Source organism: Puma concolor, chromosome D3, assembly GCF_028749965.1.
Source record: "Puma concolor isolate L17-30 chromosome D3, mPumCon1.1.hap2, whole genome shotgun sequence".
Lineage (NCBI taxonomy): Eukaryota > Metazoa > Chordata > Mammalia > Carnivora > Felidae > Puma > Puma concolor.
Genome location: NC_141678.1, coordinates 77,844,206 through 77,862,544, shown reverse-complemented (window position 1 = coordinate 77,862,544; position 18,339 = coordinate 77,844,206). Strand labels below are relative to the sequence as shown.

The following is an 18,339-nucleotide window of genomic DNA, read 5'->3' as shown; positions in this document are numbered from 1 at the left end:
GGGGCCCCTAAACCTTTATCTTTATTCTCACCCATCCCCAAACACATAAAGAAAGGCAGGGTATTTTAAATGTATGGAACATACTTGAAATGAGAACATAAGTGAGTATTCCCACTGTTTTCGTATCATGTAGTCTTATAAGGGTTCAGGTGAATAAAAACAATTCTTTCGTCCTTGTGGCCATGGGATTTACCACTCCTCTTCAGTCTCTATTTCTTGGAACCTTGTATGCCTCCAAATTCACTATTAACACAAGGAAGACCCTAACCGCAAAGTCGATGACCCCACTTTCCAGATGTTGTGGGTTTTTTTTTTCCTGGTCATTCACTAAATAAATATTTGTTGTCAAGACGGTTTTGTAATTTTAGTGAAAACCTTTGAAGTAACTGAAGAGGATTTTACTGCACTTCAAGCGATGATCAGGAAACCTAACTCCCATGCATTGATTCACCCTAGTAATGCCCCAGTGCCACCCCCTTCTCCCGGCTGCCAACCAGCAGACCCTCTGAGACGTTAGGTTCTTTGCAGTAGGCAGTTACACTATGTGAGTGCACATAGGCTCAACACGGGAAATTTCAAGGATTAACGGTCCATTCATTTAACTACGATGAGACTAGACTAATTCAGAGACCTTCATCTGCTCTTGAAACTGACCTTTCTCGTATAATATATTAAAAAAGAGAAGAACTAAGAGAAAGAGAGATGGAGTTAATGATGCTGGGCCTGTTATTTTCTCTTTTTAAAGAGTCAAGTCCCTTTAAGCTCTGAGGGCTGCTGGATATTATCTCCTAATCACATGGGAATAAAACTGCTTATCCCATCACAGTGGGCAGTTAAGAGACTAGGACTCAAGCTCTGCCCATCATGAGCTTAAAAGGCTGTGAAGAGATTTAGGCGCCCCTTTTGGGTGTTGGGGGTGGGTTATCCAAACTGGACATTTATTTCGTTAACTGAACACTCACCAGGGACCAGACACTGTGCTGTATCCAGCACATTTCACTGTCAATTTACATGCAACCTTGATAGAAAAAAAAAAAAAAAAAAAAAGACTAAAAGATCCAGGGGCATCCATTATCATGCAAATTTAACTGCTAAAATAATCTCAAGGGAAGACCCTCGTTTTCCTAAATACACCGGTATCTGTAACGAATTAACACAATTCGCCAGAGTCCTTGTCTATTTCTAAAGCCTGTACAAGACGGACTTCTCAAAGAAAAGTAAACTGCATCGTCATCATTTTCACACGTAGGACAAAAAAAAAGAACCCTAATACTTTATTTTTCTTTTAGAACCCCAGGGCATTCATCTGTTACTCTGCGTTGATCTTTCATGGTGACCCAGATCAGGACTCAGGAATTAGCAGCGTCAGTCAAGCGAACGTCTGACGGCCGCATTCTGTAAACTGCTCAGTACCAACATCAGTACCCTTCCCTTCCCTCAACAGCATGCAGCTTCCTCGGCATCTACAGCTCAGCCTTGACTCGTGATCAATGAATGTGGGTCTGCAATGCACTTAACGGACACGAGAGATGCGCACACACCTTGATATGGTCCATCATGAGTTGCTTCTGTGCATATAAAAGGGAACAGTCGGGACACTTGAAAACAGACACCTTCTGGTTTTCGATGTGTTGGTCAAAGTGGCGATACAGCAGGGTTTGCAGGGTAAACACAGTGTCGCACATGGAACACTTATAAATTATTCTAAAACAGAAGAAGTGTGTGGACAGGTCAGTCAGCCCTCAACTCCGAAGCCGAGGGAACTGTTACTTTACATCTCAAGGGGGCAGAGGCAGTGAGAACACGTAAACACGGTAAAAAGAACAAAAACAGTTTAGCTTTGAAACAAACTTCTGAAGGCAACTGGCATCACTCAAGCGCAGACCAATCTTCACAGCTTGAGTAAAGGTGCATTCAACCGCCTTTGCAGTGAAGTCTCAATTAATGACCATTTTGTTACTTACACATCTACATCTGACACTTGTTTTGTTTTGTTTTTTACAAGATCTTCGCTTGTTCGTTATTTTAACACAGAGCAAAAGAACTCTTGATTTTTTTTTTTCCAAGTATTCTTTAAGATAGGACCAGGAACACAGCTGGATGGCGGTCCCCTAACTTGATAAAGAATTTTGTTAATGAACTTAAGTCGGGCTGTTCAGCTCTGATGCGTGCATAAGCTGTTACTTGCCCTGAGTTTTCTTTTCGAGTTCGTAACAATTTTACACTGAAATCGCAGTATTTCTCTACGTGTTCCTCATAAGGAAAGCCCTATGCCAGTAAACAATTATACACCAAAAAAAAAAAAAAAAAAAAAGGAAAGAAACAGAAAAGAAAATCCATACCACAGTTGCTTCAACACTTGAATGTCTGCTGTGTTTAAAATGGTTTAGAACACGGTCTACTACGAACCATTTCTGTACCTTTCTGCCAAGCAACCTCCTTAAAAACTAATTCGTTATACCCGAACCTTCTGAACATAATCCCCTCTATCCATCAACACCTTCCACTGAAGCTCAGGCAGGAGGGAAAGTACTAGACTCCCCCGCTACCAAACCTCTGCCTCCAGGGGCTCTCCTGGTGGTTCATGAACATATATGTCCAGGATGGGTCACCTTTCTTCAGTGACTGTTCCAGGTCTCCCTGGTCCTCAGGGGAGGCCCCAGGGACCCCTGTTCCGCCTTGGAAGGAGAATGGCGAGAAGAACAAAGAATCCTCGGAGCTTAGGAAAATGGCAGAGAAACACTGACGGAAGGGACAAGTCAGAGAGGAAAAAAGCCACGTTGTGCTTCTGTTTGCTATTTCTACAGCACAGCAAAGAAACGCATGCCTCTGGAAACCCCATGTCTTTCCTCTCAGGGTCTTCTCAAGAAAGCACTTCTCGCTTCGTGGTTCTATCAAAACATTACAGATTTAACTTTTTTTCCCCTTTTTCCACATAAAATTTGTAAGTTTAATTGGACTGAGCGGCACGGCTTTTCCAAGGTCTCGACATATTAGTAATTTAACGCAGATCACGAGCACATGTGACTGGGGAGGGGAGGGATGTTCTTGTTTGTCTGTTTGTTTTTAGGACTTCGTGACCTCGCCACACACTCGAAGGAGGCACACAAGTGATGTTGTCATCATTAACTTGACCAAGTGTGACAAGGATGTTCATTTCCTCACTATTTAAAATCGCTTAGAATTGAAAGTAGCCCCAACATCCGGTAATATTAAGTACTGAAGTCAGAGCAACTATGTGATTTTTTAAGAAGTATGCTATGGACATATACCAATGACCAGAAAGACTTTCGTGAAAATGAACACAATACGTAACAAGGCAATATGTACGATATGACCACATCTTTCTAAGGGCACAGAAAAGAAGCAGAAGGTTATAGAACTGTCATCTCTGCGGGATGGTATTACAGGTTTTCTTACTGTTTTCCTGGTCTGTACTTCTCGGTTTTTCTGTTATTAGCATAGAGCAGTAAGAAGAAAAGAATAGCCTCAGGAAGAGAATGAAAATTTACTAGCTAGGCTAAGAGAGGTTTCCTCAGGATTCTATTCTTACATTTTCAGAAATAACTATTTCATGAAAAATGGCATGGTTCCTTCTATTCGTGCCACATTCCTTTGGGGAGGGGTTTTTGTTTGCTTTGATTTTTATGCTCTCTACCGCAGAGCAAAGAAAAGTATGAGAGAGGAGATCAACTATTTACCTAGGCATTTTTCTGGGGAACAGTTTGCCGGTAGAATACCGGGACACCGCCCCACAAACTGCTAACTCGTATGAAGGGGGAGGTGATGGCTTTCTAGAGGAGAGATCTGGCGGACACCCACTTGGCCAGATGATGAGGTCAGAACTTCCACGGGAAGCACAGACAGGCAGCATGTGTCTCTGATATAACACAATGAGGAGCTTCCTGCCAGGAGGACGTGTCCCGAGTCCAGCTACAAGAAGGCCGTGACGGACGGAGGTCATCCCAAGAACGAAAGGCCAGTGTCCCCCCCTCTTTTGGATGACCAAAGACAGGAGAGGCAGGGAAAGAGCAAGCAACTGTTCCAGAGGGAAGAACGAGACAGGACCGTTAAATGCAGAACAAGCTTCTGGATAGGATTTTGAACCTGAGCCAAATGAAAAAAAAAAAAAAAAAGATATTTTCTCATTGATTAGAGAAATTGTAATGGGGTCTAAGCACTGGGCAGGAATGAGCCCAACACCGATTTCTGATTGGGACGGCTAAATGGTGGGGACATCCCTGGCTGTCCTTTTTGGGAGGAGAGGCAGAACACCGATATTTATGTCATGCTGCCCATTACTCCTGAACACGAGAAAAAGAGACTCGGGGAGAACGAGACAGTGGAGTAATATTAAACGTCGTGAATGCTGACAATTAGGGAATGTGGGGGGGGGGGAGAGGGACGTCAGAGTCTCTATAGAGTCCTTCCAACTTTTGCGTAGGACAGAAACTAAAAAATGTTCAAATGGTGCTCGTGTTAAAAAAAAAAACAAAGCCCAAATAAACGAGCCTCACTGACACAGAGTTAGACCACGACGATCCCGACTGACAATGGAAGAAAACCACAGGGGACAGCCAGGCCGGGGAGGGAAGGTAGTCGGGCAAATGTGTGGGTAGAGCATGGTGAGGGAACAGACAGAAGCATAGCGTGGCTGGATTCCCAGGCTGTGGGGCCGGCGGCGGAGGTCCTATAGGGTCGTAATGGGCTCCGAGAGCCAAACTTCTAAGCGTGACTGAATCCTACCCTGGTGGCAGGACTGAGGAAACGGTCGGATATGATAACCAGGCCAGGGGGTAGGGTGGCATGGAACCGAAGAGAAGTGGGGAGGGCAGCGGAAGGGGTTAAAAAGAACTAGAAGGCTAAAAGCAAATACCCACGCTCAGGTCCAACCCACAGCCTGCTCCCCTTGAAACCGGGTGCTACCCTTGAAACACGTGCAACAACAAATGGAATGAAACATCCCCAGCTCTGAAATCACCACCACAAACCTCCTCCTTTACTGCTACTGACTAAGCGCCGCGCACTGTCCTGAGCAACACCTGACAGTGTCCACCCCTTCCACAGGCGAACCACAGATGGGCACAGAGAGATGGGAGGATCTGCTCGATGCTGCACAAAGCCTAGGGCCCCGGTTCAAACTCAGCACTGTCGGACCCCAAAGCCCTCCGCCCAGTGGCGACCACAACTTTGCACGTGCTTTATTTCGTAGGGCCCTGTTCAGAAACTCTGTCTCTTATGTAATTAAGTGTAATTAAAGTGACTGAAAAGCAAGAAACAAACACAGGAAGAGTAAGCACCTGGCATCTGAGAAATACTACATAAACGTTACATGAAACAATTTTTTTAAATAAACAAACTCTTGCATTGTCCTTTTCAATTTGAGCTGCTGGGACTGCAGGGCTTTATGAGTGCGTTTTCAGACCTCCACATATTCTCTAAAGGAAATGGGGGAGTGGAGTATTTTTATACTGATCTTTTAAGTTAATGCACATCACTTGCATAATGATGAGTCACTTGCATAACTGCCTGTTAACCAAATACTGCTAAGGGACTTCGATGCCTGAGTTCCCAACGCAGTCAGGGCTACTGATTTGGGGGGGCTGCCCTGAGATGCAGGGCAGAGATGGGTTTACTGTCAAAAGGAAGCTTCCGAGTCAAGTGTAGGCCGGACAGCATTCCAGCAGGCCGCAGGAAGGCAGGTGTTCCAAGAGCCTGAACTGGGAGAGGCGGCAGGCAAGAGGGATCTCAAGGCACGCTGTGGTCCAGTCGTGACCAACAAAGATAAAAAGAGCCCGAGAAGCGGCACCTGGTACCGCAGCCAAGCCGCAGGGAAGGACGCGCTCCAGCCAAGCACCATGGTCACCTTGAATCAATGAAGTTAAGTTAAAGTTCACTGCTTTGGCAGTTTTGTCGTATTTCACTTATAATTTATTTACTTATTCATTTTTTAGCTTTATAGTTTATTTTTTTTTTTTTTTAAATTTTTTTTTTTTTTTCAACGTTTATTTATTTTTGGGACAGAGAGAGACAGAGCATGAACGGGGGAGGGGCAGAGAGAGAGGGAGACACAGAATCTGAAACAGGCTCCAGGCTCTGAGCCGTCAGCCCAGAGCCTGACGCGGGGCTCGAACTCACGGACCGCGAGATCGTGACCTGGCTGAAGTCGGACGCTTAACCGACTGAGCCACCCAGGCGCCCCTATAGTTTAAAACATAGTAGTCCATGCCTATCTTTAGGCTTGGCACTTATTAAGGAACCACTATAGTGAAAATAATTTTAGGACAATACCGGAATAATTTTTTCCTACGCATTCCTCAAATTTGAAAAATGCTGTTTTGGTTTATGTTAAAAATTTGCTGCCCTGTATTCCCAGGTAACAACTACTATTCCAGATTTCGGTGAAGTTTGATTTATTTGAAGAAAGAACCAAATAAAAAAAAAAAACCTATTAACTGGGGGCAAGATACTGCTTTAGTGTCCAGAAGCCTTACTACCACGAACACCAAAGACTGTTTTACTAGAACTCACTGAAGTGCGTCTTCAGGGTCAAGACACCAAGTGCTACATGGATCACCCAATCTGCACTTTGAGGATCCACAGAGATCAGAGCGAAGGTCCCACTAGAACAGAATCCCATTTTATCGTAGTTCTTTTAGCAAACAGACCCATTCCTGCAGCGTCCAGTCATTAATATCTCCCCCAAACTAAAGGTTACAATGCAAGCCAGACATATATGACATGGAATATCCACATCTTCCCTCCAAGCTTTCCTGGACTGTGGATGGGGTGAAACCCACCAATAGCCTGGGGCAGCAAATTTAGCCTCACGTCACGATCAGATGCCACGCTGCTGTAAATAATACTGGAATAAAGGAGCCTGGCCAAGAGCAGCTAATCCAGGGCTGTGTACATGACAAAGAGGAAATCTGGAAAGGACCAGTGCTACTGAGCCCCCTCTGTGCTCCAGACAGAGGGACTGTGTGCCACGCATCTTAAATGTCACCTCCTCTCTGCCTCACACAAGCTCTGGGATGGAACACTACCCTCACTTTACAGGGGAGAAAATGGAAGTTGAAACAGAGCCCGTGATGGTCCCAGATCTCACAGCTGGTGGGGGGGTGGCAGGACTCTGCGTCCAAGGCCCACGTTCCCTCCTCTCTGTTAAGCTGCCTGTAACGCAGGCAGGCAGCCCTCGTCTGCTGAAGCAGACGCTTCGTCCTTAAAGACTCAATAAAGCAAAAACTACAAAATAAGAAGCAAGATTAAAAGGCAAACATGAAGTTTATTTTTATGAATCAAGGACTTATACTGGCTGTGAAGTTAAATTCAGTAACCAGTGTTTTAAACGGACTTCGTATTATGAATGTTAGGATGAAAAGCGTGTCCCTATGAGAAACCGTGTAAAAATGCAAAGACCGCGTTTTACAGTTCCCCACGAAGTTAGTTGTTAAACTCGTCGTAAGCCAAAGAGCAAAAATTGATAAATATTCACCTGCTTCGTAAAAAAAACAAACAAACAAACAAACAAACTGAAGACGAGAGCATAAATAATAGGTAACATTTTCCTCTGGACAGAGGCTTCACCTGGGAAGAGCTGAACGGGTTAGGTAGCGACGAGCTACGAGCGGCGCCTCGCGGAGCATCGGAATCTGCGCGGTGGCCTAAGTCTTCATCTCTTTGACTTTTTCTTCCACAGAACTACTCCTCCCTCTAAGTCGCTAGGTAAAGCAGTGGCATAAAAGTCAGAAGGCAACAGGACTTACTTTGGCTCTCCTATCTTGACGCCAGGATGCTGTGTGTAGGCATGGGAATGTGTGCTTGGGGCAGACTTAAACGCCATGGGACAAATAGGACACTTGTAGAAGACTTCACAGTGAGAGCCCTGGATGTGAGACTTCAGAGCGGCCACGTCAGAGTACACGACATTGCAATGGACACACCTGCCAGGAAAACAAACACGCGGTCGTCAGCACGGGACCCTCACACATGTGCGCCTTCGCTGTAAAAGTCAGGTAAAGTGAGCATGGTTTAATGGCCTCTTTATGGTTTCTAATGGCTTTTTGGAAGTAAGCTTTGGGGTTTTTTTTCTATTAATAACAGATCAAATTATTTTTATAGATTTAAGAAAGAAGATAGTGAAGAAGGAAAAATAAAACTCAAACGGTCTGATTCTTGGGCATCTTTAAATTTTTCAGGAATGAATACCCGAACTCCGGACTGTGAAGACCGATGGATCATGGGGGCTGTATCGGGGCCAATGGACATGGCAAGACCTTACGACCTGTGACCCTGGAGAATACTCCCACGTGCTAGATTCTCACACCAGGCCCTGAGGTTCCTAACCAATGGCATTTCCAATGGAAGAAATCTTCACTGCCTCAACCTACGTGCCATCAACGGAGGGGCGGAGAGAATAAATCAGTACTGGCATCGAAGCCATAGCCACTGTCTCCTGGTGCACAGTGATGTGGTCAATGTGTCTGGAGGTTAAGGGAGCCTGTGGGGCAGAGAAAGTTAACCACCTAGGTTGTTTATCTCCTGGAAAATAAGTTCAAGCACACTTACTTACATTTGTCTAAGAAATAACATGAATTATAAACTTCCGACAAGTCAACATCACTAAATGAATTCCTCTCCAGTTAACTCCCTGACTTCTTGAGTGTGTAATAATTGGATTAGCTCAAGAACTGATCACATCTAGTCCCACAGAAACCAGCTCTGACACTTAAGATACGTTTCCCCCCAACCTCATCTTTCTTGTGCAGGGACTCTCAACAACACTTACGGACACATCCATTTGATGACCTCACCATCCTTTGTTCACGCCTGAAAACTACTTGAGGGTAGGGTCTGTGGCGACAAACCTGTAGTGCACCCGAGCGGACACGCTCCTGGAAGTGAAGGTGGGAGCTGGCTTCAGGAACGAGGACTGTGGACAGGGCCTGCCTTCCAGCGGGCAGGGCTTGATCATTTCTGCGTTAGTCTCAGGTACTTCCATCCTTGGAACCTCCCTCCTGAATTCATGGGGGTGCCAAAGTCACACAGGACTGGCCTTATTTGAAGTATGTGGGTTCTATAAAGGGTGCCATGTTAAGCTTCGCAAGCATTTCATACAAATCGTAATTAACGCATTCGCGTTTTAAATGACTTAAGGCGTAATGTTTGGCAACCCATATATTAAAGATACTAAATAATAATAGAATAATTAAGAAAGCTCTGTTATCTTATCTACTTGAACTACTACTTTCAGCATTAAAGCCATCCAACAACACTGAAATTATTTTGGGTTAGACTGAACTTGTGTTGTCTTGAACAGGCTACTGATCTCTGGGCGAATGTCTCATTTGTAAAATGAGAAGAGTTGAAACTCAAGCACTTTTTAGTTCTTCCCGACCCTGGAAGCCTAGGATTCCTACGAAAGAGGAAGATCACATAAAACAAAAATGGGTTCCTAATGTAACAGGAGGATCCTCTACATCAGCATCATAAACAGAAAAACTCTCCCATCAAGGGTAGGAAGGTGGTGTTCAAAGAGTAGAGACCCAGGAAGGGGAAAAAGAAACAAATTCTCGACATTCTCTCAAGTCGCCTGGACCAGAAGATTTGATCTTGAAGAAAACAAGCAGGAAGCTAAAGGATCTAGACAACAGTTGAAGGAGAAGTAGCTAAGGCATGGTAAAAAAAAAAAAAGCATCAGGGAGTCCACGGAAAAACCCTCATCACCATGAGGAAAGAAAGCAGAGAATTTAAAAACAAAGCTAGAAGAGAAAGAGTTGTAGAATACCTGCTGACAGGTGCAAGAAAAGTTTCAGGGGCTACAGAGGCCAATTGGGAATGGAAATGAGACAGAGAAATAGAAGACAGAATTTGTAGAGTTCATACAGTATCTTAATGCTACTAAAAATCCAGCCTATAAATAAATATTTCATATACCCGAGGTCCTCTGTGTTCTAGGTACCAATCAAGTTTCTCTTTATGTAAAAAAATATATACATTTTTTTTATTCTTAAAAATCTTTTTTAATGTTTATTTATTTTTGACAGAGAGAGAGAGAGAGAGAGAGAGAGACTCTGACAGACAGACAGAGCATGAGCGGGGGAGGGGCAGAGAGAGGAGGAGACACAGAATCCGAAGCAGGCTCCAGGCTCTGAGCTGTCAGCACAGAGCCCCATGGGGGCTCGAACTCACCAACTGTGAGATCATGACCTGAGCTGAAGTCGGACGCTTAACCGACTGAGCCACCCAGATGCCCCCCACAAAAAAATTTGTTTTAATGTTTACAGTATACAGTCCTATAAACCCCCTTTCGAGATCCCCTTGATCCAATGGATCAAGAAGTAGGAAAATTCATAGAAACATTGGAGTTTTACCAAATCAACCAGGAGTTGGGAGTGACCCACTCAGTACTTGGGAGATACAATATACCTAATAACAAGGCACACTGAGTCACAGAGGCAAGGGAGGCCGGGGAGCCAGGCTGAACTTCTCTGGCCAAAGAAAAATCAAATGGAAAATGATGAAGTGCAGAGTCAAAAAAGAGAGGGGAGCCATAACAAGGCCAACGGGCTGCTAAGTCCCTATCAAGTATTAGGCTGGACGGTTACTTGAAATAGCAGGAAAAAACAAAAAACAAAAAACAAGGTTAATTTTTTTTCTCCCACCTAAAGAGGTAAACGTGAACTAAGCAGAGTACACACGTGGTCATATCTTCACAGCCTCATGTCCAAGAAAAAAAACCTGTCTTAAACACAAAAGTCTTAGAAATTCCAAGTGCCAAATTTAAGTAACTCTGTGAATGGGGCGGGGGCGGGACGCAAGGGATGGGCTTTTCCGACTGAGCTGATGACTTTTGGCCTGACTGCACAGCTTGTTTTAATTTAGGAAAGACACCAGGAATAGCGAGAAATGCAGAAGTCCTACTTCCTCTATTCATTCCAGCCCAAGTTTACTTTCATTCTACTGGAAAAATAAACATTTGAGGAAAAGTCTGGCATCTTTTTGAGAGAATAGCACGGAGACGATGTGGCAGAACTGCTTTCCGTTGCTAAACAAAGAACCCAGCGATAATCGTTTCAAACCATGGGGTGAGAACCAAAGCATCGCTGCGTGTGGGTTCTGTGGAGTCAAGGGCACCTGCGATGTGTGACTTTCCTCCCAGGCACTGAAAGCACGCATTCGGATTATCCTGTTGTACTCGGTCACACCCCAGCGGAGACGGACCTCGGACAGCACACTGAGGTTATAGACAGAGGCACCATGGCATGGGGAGAATACATGAATTGCCATAAAATTAGTGGCTAAACTGGCATACACAAAAAAAAACAAAAACCAAAAAACAAAAAAACTCTAGTTCTGTAATTTCCAAACCAAACGCTTCCTACTCGGGTAGATCCCAATGCATCAGGCAGGTGTGCTTCACAGGTTTGGAGGCAGGAGGTAAAAATGGGCACAAAGTCTCTGTTAGCGTCAGAAAAAAGCACAGAGCACTGAGGAACCGCTGATCCTGTACCCTAAGTGTCACTGAAATAAAGCCATCAAATTACACCGACTAGACTTCATTTTTATAAAATATCATAACTGCGTTATAACTAAAAGATATCACTGTGTATTAACAGTCTAACGTTAAAGTGACAGGCAACCAAACGCTTAACACAGTACAGTAATACCTCTATTAACAAAGACACTGTGTATCAGTAACCTGTTCTCTGGGCTGACCTTTGTTGGGTCGAAATATAAAAGGCACAGGAATGTGTTTCGGAAGGTCACAGAGCGGAAGATAAAGTTCAAGCTCATCGTCACTCAATACCAGCTAAATGAACATGAGATTTGCCAGACGTTGTAAAAGACGAATCTGAGAGTCTCAGGGGGGCGGTGAAAAGGGCCATAGCTAAGATGTACACAGACGAGGGAAACGGCCCGGACTTGGGGAATGGGGAAAAAGGGATACAGGGAGGTTGTCTGGGGCCTGGGGTGGAAGGTTCTTCCACAAAGAGCAAAGTGAGGAAAGGACAAACACCGAACCCTTGGACATGATGAAATACAAGTAAGGGACCATGCACCCTTTGTGTTCTGATCAGAGGAGACGTGTTAAGAGGCAGAGAGATGCATGGTACCCTTACAGGGGTTAAAATGCACAGAGCGTGACCACAGAGGGATGCTGGAAAGGGTGCAGGAAGAAAAAGCCCGAACAGGTCATCAAAGCCGAACCTGGCCCCATGCACGGTTTGGGCTGGAAGGACAGGCTCCGTTTACCCTCAGCTCTGGGGGGACCGGAGGGCCAATACCGCAAGGATTCGAAAGGATCAACTCGACCACCAACAAACTAGGCTCCCAGGGGATCTGTTAATTGAGGTATCACTGTGTGACCCCGAAAACCGTGCGCACAGACCATTCGCGATGCTGTGCGGTTACAGGTGAACAGGCTTTACTTGCACGGAAGCAAACGATATACTGACCGAAAACCAACTCTCCGCGTGTAGTGCAGACAGTTCTTGGTGACGTGGCTCTGGAAGTGCACCGACCTGCAGATGGCCCCGCACTCGGGGCAGGTGTAGGGAGATTTGTGCTGATGGATTCTCTGGTGTGATGCGTAACTGCACTGGTTAGGAAGCAGCATCTGGCAGACAGTGCAAGTCTTCTAGATAAACCAAAGGGGGAGACAGGGTTGGTCCTACGAAGTATTTGCTAATAGGCAAAGCAGCTCGGTTACACCCCACAACAACTGCACGTGGCTCGTTTCAAATGCTGCTATCACGGATTCCAAGTCCCAGGAAACCGCAAACTGAGAAGTTAAAACCTTCAACGTAACGGCCCTTACCCCGTGCAATCAAAATGATACTGTGCTGCACGGTCAGGGTCATCCCAAAGCATGAGGTTAAGAGAACGGCAGCTTCGGGGAGACTTCCAATTTTGTTACGTTTGCATTTTGTTTATTTAGTGCACAGAAGGGGTATTAGAGGAGATATTCTTGCAAATTACCATAGCAAATCAACTTTAATGTATAATTACACGTTGACAGGCATCTATCTATCTCCACAGTAGCCAGTTCCCACAACTCATAAAAACTTTCTCCAGAATAATAAAAAATTAATTAGAGACTAATCCCGTTTTTTTTCTTCCTTTCTTTCTTTCTCCCCCATCACTTCTGTTATCTGAAATCTAAAATACAGAAATGCAAAAGCATGGCCACAGCAATTAGTTGGGTTTTTTTTCCACTTGAATTGGTCTTTCAATGGACGAGCTGGACATTAGAGGATTTATAATTCAAAGCAGCGAACTCAAATTCAGAGACATAAATTTAGACATTAAACTGAACCTTTATAGAGCTTAAAATCTAATCACATAGGACATCAAGACAGAAATGCTCTTTGGAAAAGACCCCACATTTAACTAACCAGGAAAAACTGAAACACGCTGTTTTTTATCCTGTTCGATGTAAGTGGTAAACATGGCATATTTTTAAAACCCCAAAACAGAAAACTTAAGGTAAATATAAAGGGTCCACTCCAAAAATAAACCTACCATAGCAGGAGGTAAAATGTGTTTAAATTCCACTTAGCCATTCATGCAACAGGTACCTACGACCTTCCAAAATGCCCAATTGGTACTAAAGCCCGTTACAGAAAGCCTCATAATACAGACTCCAGCTAAGACTCAAAATGATCTTTTAAACTGATGACAGCGTTGTAAGATTTTAAGAAGACTTTTTCTTTTAAGCCTTTGACTCAAGCCCCCCAAAATTAAGGTTTACACTTCTGAGCGATTGAAACTACGGAAAACCAGAAAACTCACTTGAACATTCTGTCTGGGTCTCCTCCTGAAAGGACTAAAATACAAACTTTATCCCACAAAATGTTTATTATAATCACAAAGTAAGAACATTACAGGCAGCTTTGAGGAGGTTAGCGTCATTTAAAAATAGTGTTCCTTTTCTAATAACACATAGAGCAAAGGTGAAAACAAGCCACAACAAGGGAAACCAATTCACAGCTTCATGCATTAGAAGATCCTGGTGCCGTCTACATTATCACAGGTAATCACTGGTTTCTTTGAACTCAAGTCTTCTATTTGCTTTCGCCACGCGGTCATTAATCCCAGGCAGTGAATTACACCATCTGCTTTTCCACGGGCTCCTTAGATATAGACCCCATTCCACTAGAGGCCGAGTGGTGAACTAAGTACTTCACATACATTTAAATACAACATCCCATTTAATTCTCATCATGATCTATGAAATAGGTAAAGGAGATCACTGGGAAGCTGTGTACATTTTGGGACCTGAGAGCTTATTGTCTCATCTATTAGAACCGCCTGACAATTACGTTGGGATACGAGGGGACACCCTCTCCACAGCTTCTCTTTGATCTAAAAGCAGCGTGGTCATGCTATTTTTATAAGAGGGGGGGAAAAACAGCAACACAAATAAAAGAACATCTAAAAAGGAAACAAAGTCTGCGTTCCAGAAATGCTCAAAATAACTTTCACATGATCTCGTGTAAAGATAGATCAACACATATCCTTCATGATACATATAAAATTCACAATGAATTATTCACTCTTATATATTTATAATACATACATAACTGTATAAACAGTCGCGGAAATACTGGTGAGTGAAAAGGTTTTGTTGCCAGCAGGTTACCTAAGGTAAGTATCGAAATGATTCAAATTCAGGAAGAGATTTTGCGAACTACTGAGTGTTCTTTACAACAGAAATCTTGAACTGCAAAGACTACGAAAAATGCGTTAGAGCAACAGACACCAACAACTGACATTTTGATACCGACCTTGGCTCGTACCCGCTTCCCGGAGCGGGGAAGCGTTCCCTTCGTGACACCCTGTGGGACGGGGCGGTGGGGCCCGTGGGGCTCTGTGAGGGCTGCTCACGGCCCGTGTACCACCCCCCCCCCACCTCCCACCCCAGCCGCTGCCTAGCTCTGGGCACCTGCCCTCCATTTCCCCCCACTGAGGGTGCTCACCCCACTTTAGACACAGAAGTTCAAGGAGAAAGTGGGAGCCAGTACGTACTACTGCCCCAAATCAAAACACTTCCGTAGTTTGCAATTCCTGGGAGAATTCAGTCCCTGCGGAAGCACGCTGGATTAAGACCCGGTCTTCAGTTTACACACACAGAAGCATGTATATTCGTGCACATACGCTACGTTTACTCCCGCGTTTGTCTCTGGGTTCTCACTTCCACTCCCTGCCTTCGTTCCACTTCGAGAAAAAGCATGGTATTCTGGTTGCAGACATTCTCCTCCTTGATGTCAATAGTTTTAAACTCACATGACTAGTACCTAATGGGGCTCCCTGGAATTTCTTTTTTGTTTCACTCTCCCTGCTTTAGATAACGCTATTACACCCCCTGCTTCCCAAGACGGTGGCGCATTTTCACAGCAGCAAGGAGAACAGCCCATCAGCCTTTCTGGGATGCTCTGAGTTCATGGCAATGGCACCCATTCTCTGAATTGAGGGCAATATTAGCAAGGGAGCAAGCCAGGATCTCTCTGTGGTCTAAAAGAATGACTTTTCTTCCTTTTTCTTAATCAAAGGAACTAAAATAGGTCTTAAAACTCTACTTCTCTGCTATACAAGTTGAGGGTATTTACAAGAAGATGAAGCAGTTTAATACCTACGTCTTGATTAGAAAAAAGTATACAGCTGACCCTTGAACAACGTGGTTTAAACTGCACGGGTCCACTTACGTGGGGATTTTTTTTACAGTACGGTGTTGCAGTGTATTTCCTCTTCCTTGTGATTTTAACATTTTCTTTCCTCTAGCTTTATTGTAAGGACACATACGACATTCAGAACACGTGTTACTCAAAATCAAGTCTTTACGTTATCGGCCAGGCTTCCCGGTCAACCACGGGCTATCTATCAGTAGTTAAGTTTAGGGGGCACCAAAAGTTATACGTGGATTTTTGACCATGTGGAGGGTCCGTGTCCCTAACCCCCCACGTTGTTCAAGGGTCAACCGTAATGAAATGCACTTAAATGGTTTCATGCGTCTTCTGACGTTTTACTTCCGTCATCTGAAAAAGGAGAAGTATTTTCAGTACTGAGTTACTAAACAGCTAACTGTCCACAGTCTCTGGGGCCGACTCATTTGCTCAGAGAACTGCTACTTTTTAAAGATACGACCTTTCAACGGTCAAGTAACATGAGCAGGCTATAGGAAGATAAAGCTGAACAGGAATCACACTCCATACGTGACGATTACTTGTCCTGTGCCCTCTCTGCCCCATCTGGGCACTGCCACCGGCGGCTGGCACCTGGGAGGAGGGGGCCGGGGCGCGTCCCGGCCCTACTGAGGACTCAGGTGTGCCCGGGCTTAGCGTCCTCCTCGCACCCACAAGGAGTCAGCTGAGTAACGAGGAAAACAATTCTGTGTGTTTCGATTCACGTTCTAAGGAGGAAAAACACCCTGGGAAAGATGAGAAAAGCTGGAGAAACAGGAGTAAATACACCGTGTCTTGTGCTTACGTTTCAAACAGACCAAAGCCGGCAGCTGCCTGCAACAGTGGGCCTGAAGTTCAAAACACTGCCGATTTAACAGCCCCCGTGCTGCACAAACGGTTCCTGCCTCGCGGACAGTTTTGTAGCCTTCGGCCTACAGCAGAATTACCCCCCCACCCCGCCCCAAAATAATACCAGTAATAACAAAGTACTCCAGTTGGTTTTCTGGCTTTCACTTTCATCCAGTTTCACGATGAGAATACGGACAAGGCGTTTCATTCGCCATCTCCCTTAACCTGGCAAGGACATGATGAAAGATCTCTAGCAGGAATGACTATACATATACTTTTGTTTCCAAAGCCAGTGGGTTGTGGTGGTTTTGTCCTCGCATCGTTCTGCTACACTACAATCTCCTGGTAAGAGCTGACAGTTAAATGAGAAAGTTTACAGAAAGGCAGAGGGTCAGCACATGCAACCTACTGAGAGAATAATCACGGGAGAAAGGGTTGATCACGCTAAAATGCAAACTGGGACAGGACTAAACCGGCCGGAAGTGAAATTAAGTGCTTAGGAGAACAGGACCAAGCAAGAGTCAGGAGTCTACAGCGAGTAATGTGTTGGGCGGGCGAGGGCACTGAGGTGGGCTCCACGGTTTCCAGAAGTGGCTGCCTGAAGCACAGCATGTCTAGGAACGAGGGCTGGCCGGGGCTGCTCAAGAAAATTTAATATACTCGGTATGTTGTGCTAATGATGCCCAGAAACTAAACTGAATCGGCAAGCCCTTGCAAATGCAGGTCACTGCACAAAAGTCACCTCTATCTGCTGGCCTGGCTAGAAGCCAAGAGTCCATTCTCATATAATTCTTATGGTCTCTGCCACCGTAAAACGCTTCTGTACCTTCGGTTATCAGTGTGACAAAGCGGAAAGAACGATGAGCCAGCTAGAACACAATCTCGCCTTGAGTGCCCCTCCTGCCACTCACTGGGCATTTGTTTCCCCAACTGTAAAACAGACGGGTTGACCACGGGACCTGTAACATTCTCGGATTCTAATGCTGGTGTCAATTCTACCGATTAAGAGGTTACTACGGTAAGCACTTCCAGACTGCACTTGGCTCAATTCGGTCGCGGCTTCACGGGGAGGTGAAGCAGTGACATTCCAATACATTTGAGTATCAATTATTAAAACTACAGCTGTCAGTTCTTAAATACTTCACGGAGAACAGGGAAGCTGCTCCACCCCTCTGCCTACTCCCCCAAAGTAGGGATTCTTATCATCACACAGGTGGGAATAAAAACCTCCAACCAGGCCAGATTTACTGCTGTTACAAGTCAAGGGCACACGGGGCTCCATTTTCATTGCACTGCTGGGTTGCGCGTGGTGGGGCGAGGAAAAGGATCCACCCAAGGTTCTCTGCCAACCTACCCTCTCCTTAAGCTGCTTGCTCCTCTGGGCGACGGGCAGACACGGGCAGGGCAAGCCGGGCCAAGCGTGCCTGGGGTCCCCCTGCCGTCACGCGTCAGAGTGTGACGGGATTCTGTGACTTGGGTTCTGCCTTGGGGAATGTGGGGCCGTGGGCCTTGGGCTCAACCATACCTTCCAACCCAGCTCTTAGCAGAGACCTGCACCAGCGGGTGTGCTGGGCATGGGGCCGGTTCATAATAAAGTGGCACTCTCGACTCTCGGGGGCAATCAGTACTTTTGTACAGGCTGACCGCAGAACATCTGCGCGAAGGGAGTAGTTGGGAGGGCAGAATTCAGCAAAGGCCACCGAAACCTTACTTCACCTCGATGCACTCTCTTAAAGGTTTCCAAGGCTAAACACGCACGTGCGGGAAGGCGCTGGGGGGACATCCGGCGCGTGCAGCCACGGCGGGG

At 45.2% G+C, this 18,339-nt stretch overlaps 1 protein-coding gene across 9 annotated transcripts in view; it reads right to left on the bottom strand.

Annotated features, from left to right (window-relative positions):
* Positions 1–18,339, bottom strand: part of ZNF532 (zinc finger protein 532) — a 110,095-nt gene that overhangs the window by 32,685 nt on the left and 59,071 nt on the right. For 8 of the 9 annotated variants that reach the window (XM_086683118.1, XM_086683120.1, XM_086683121.1 and 5 more), the window contains 3 exons: positions 12,459–12,640; positions 7,767–7,943; positions 1,542–1,704 (listed from right to left, as the gene is read on the bottom strand). The exons of the other annotated variant lie outside the window; for it this stretch is intronic. In XM_086683118.1, coding sequence (XP_086539244.1) covers positions 1,542–1,704; positions 7,767–7,943; positions 12,459–12,640 — 522 coding nt within the window. The remainder of the gene's footprint in view (positions 1–1,541; positions 1,705–7,766; positions 7,944–12,458; positions 12,641–18,339) is intronic. 9 annotated transcript variants of the gene reach the window in all.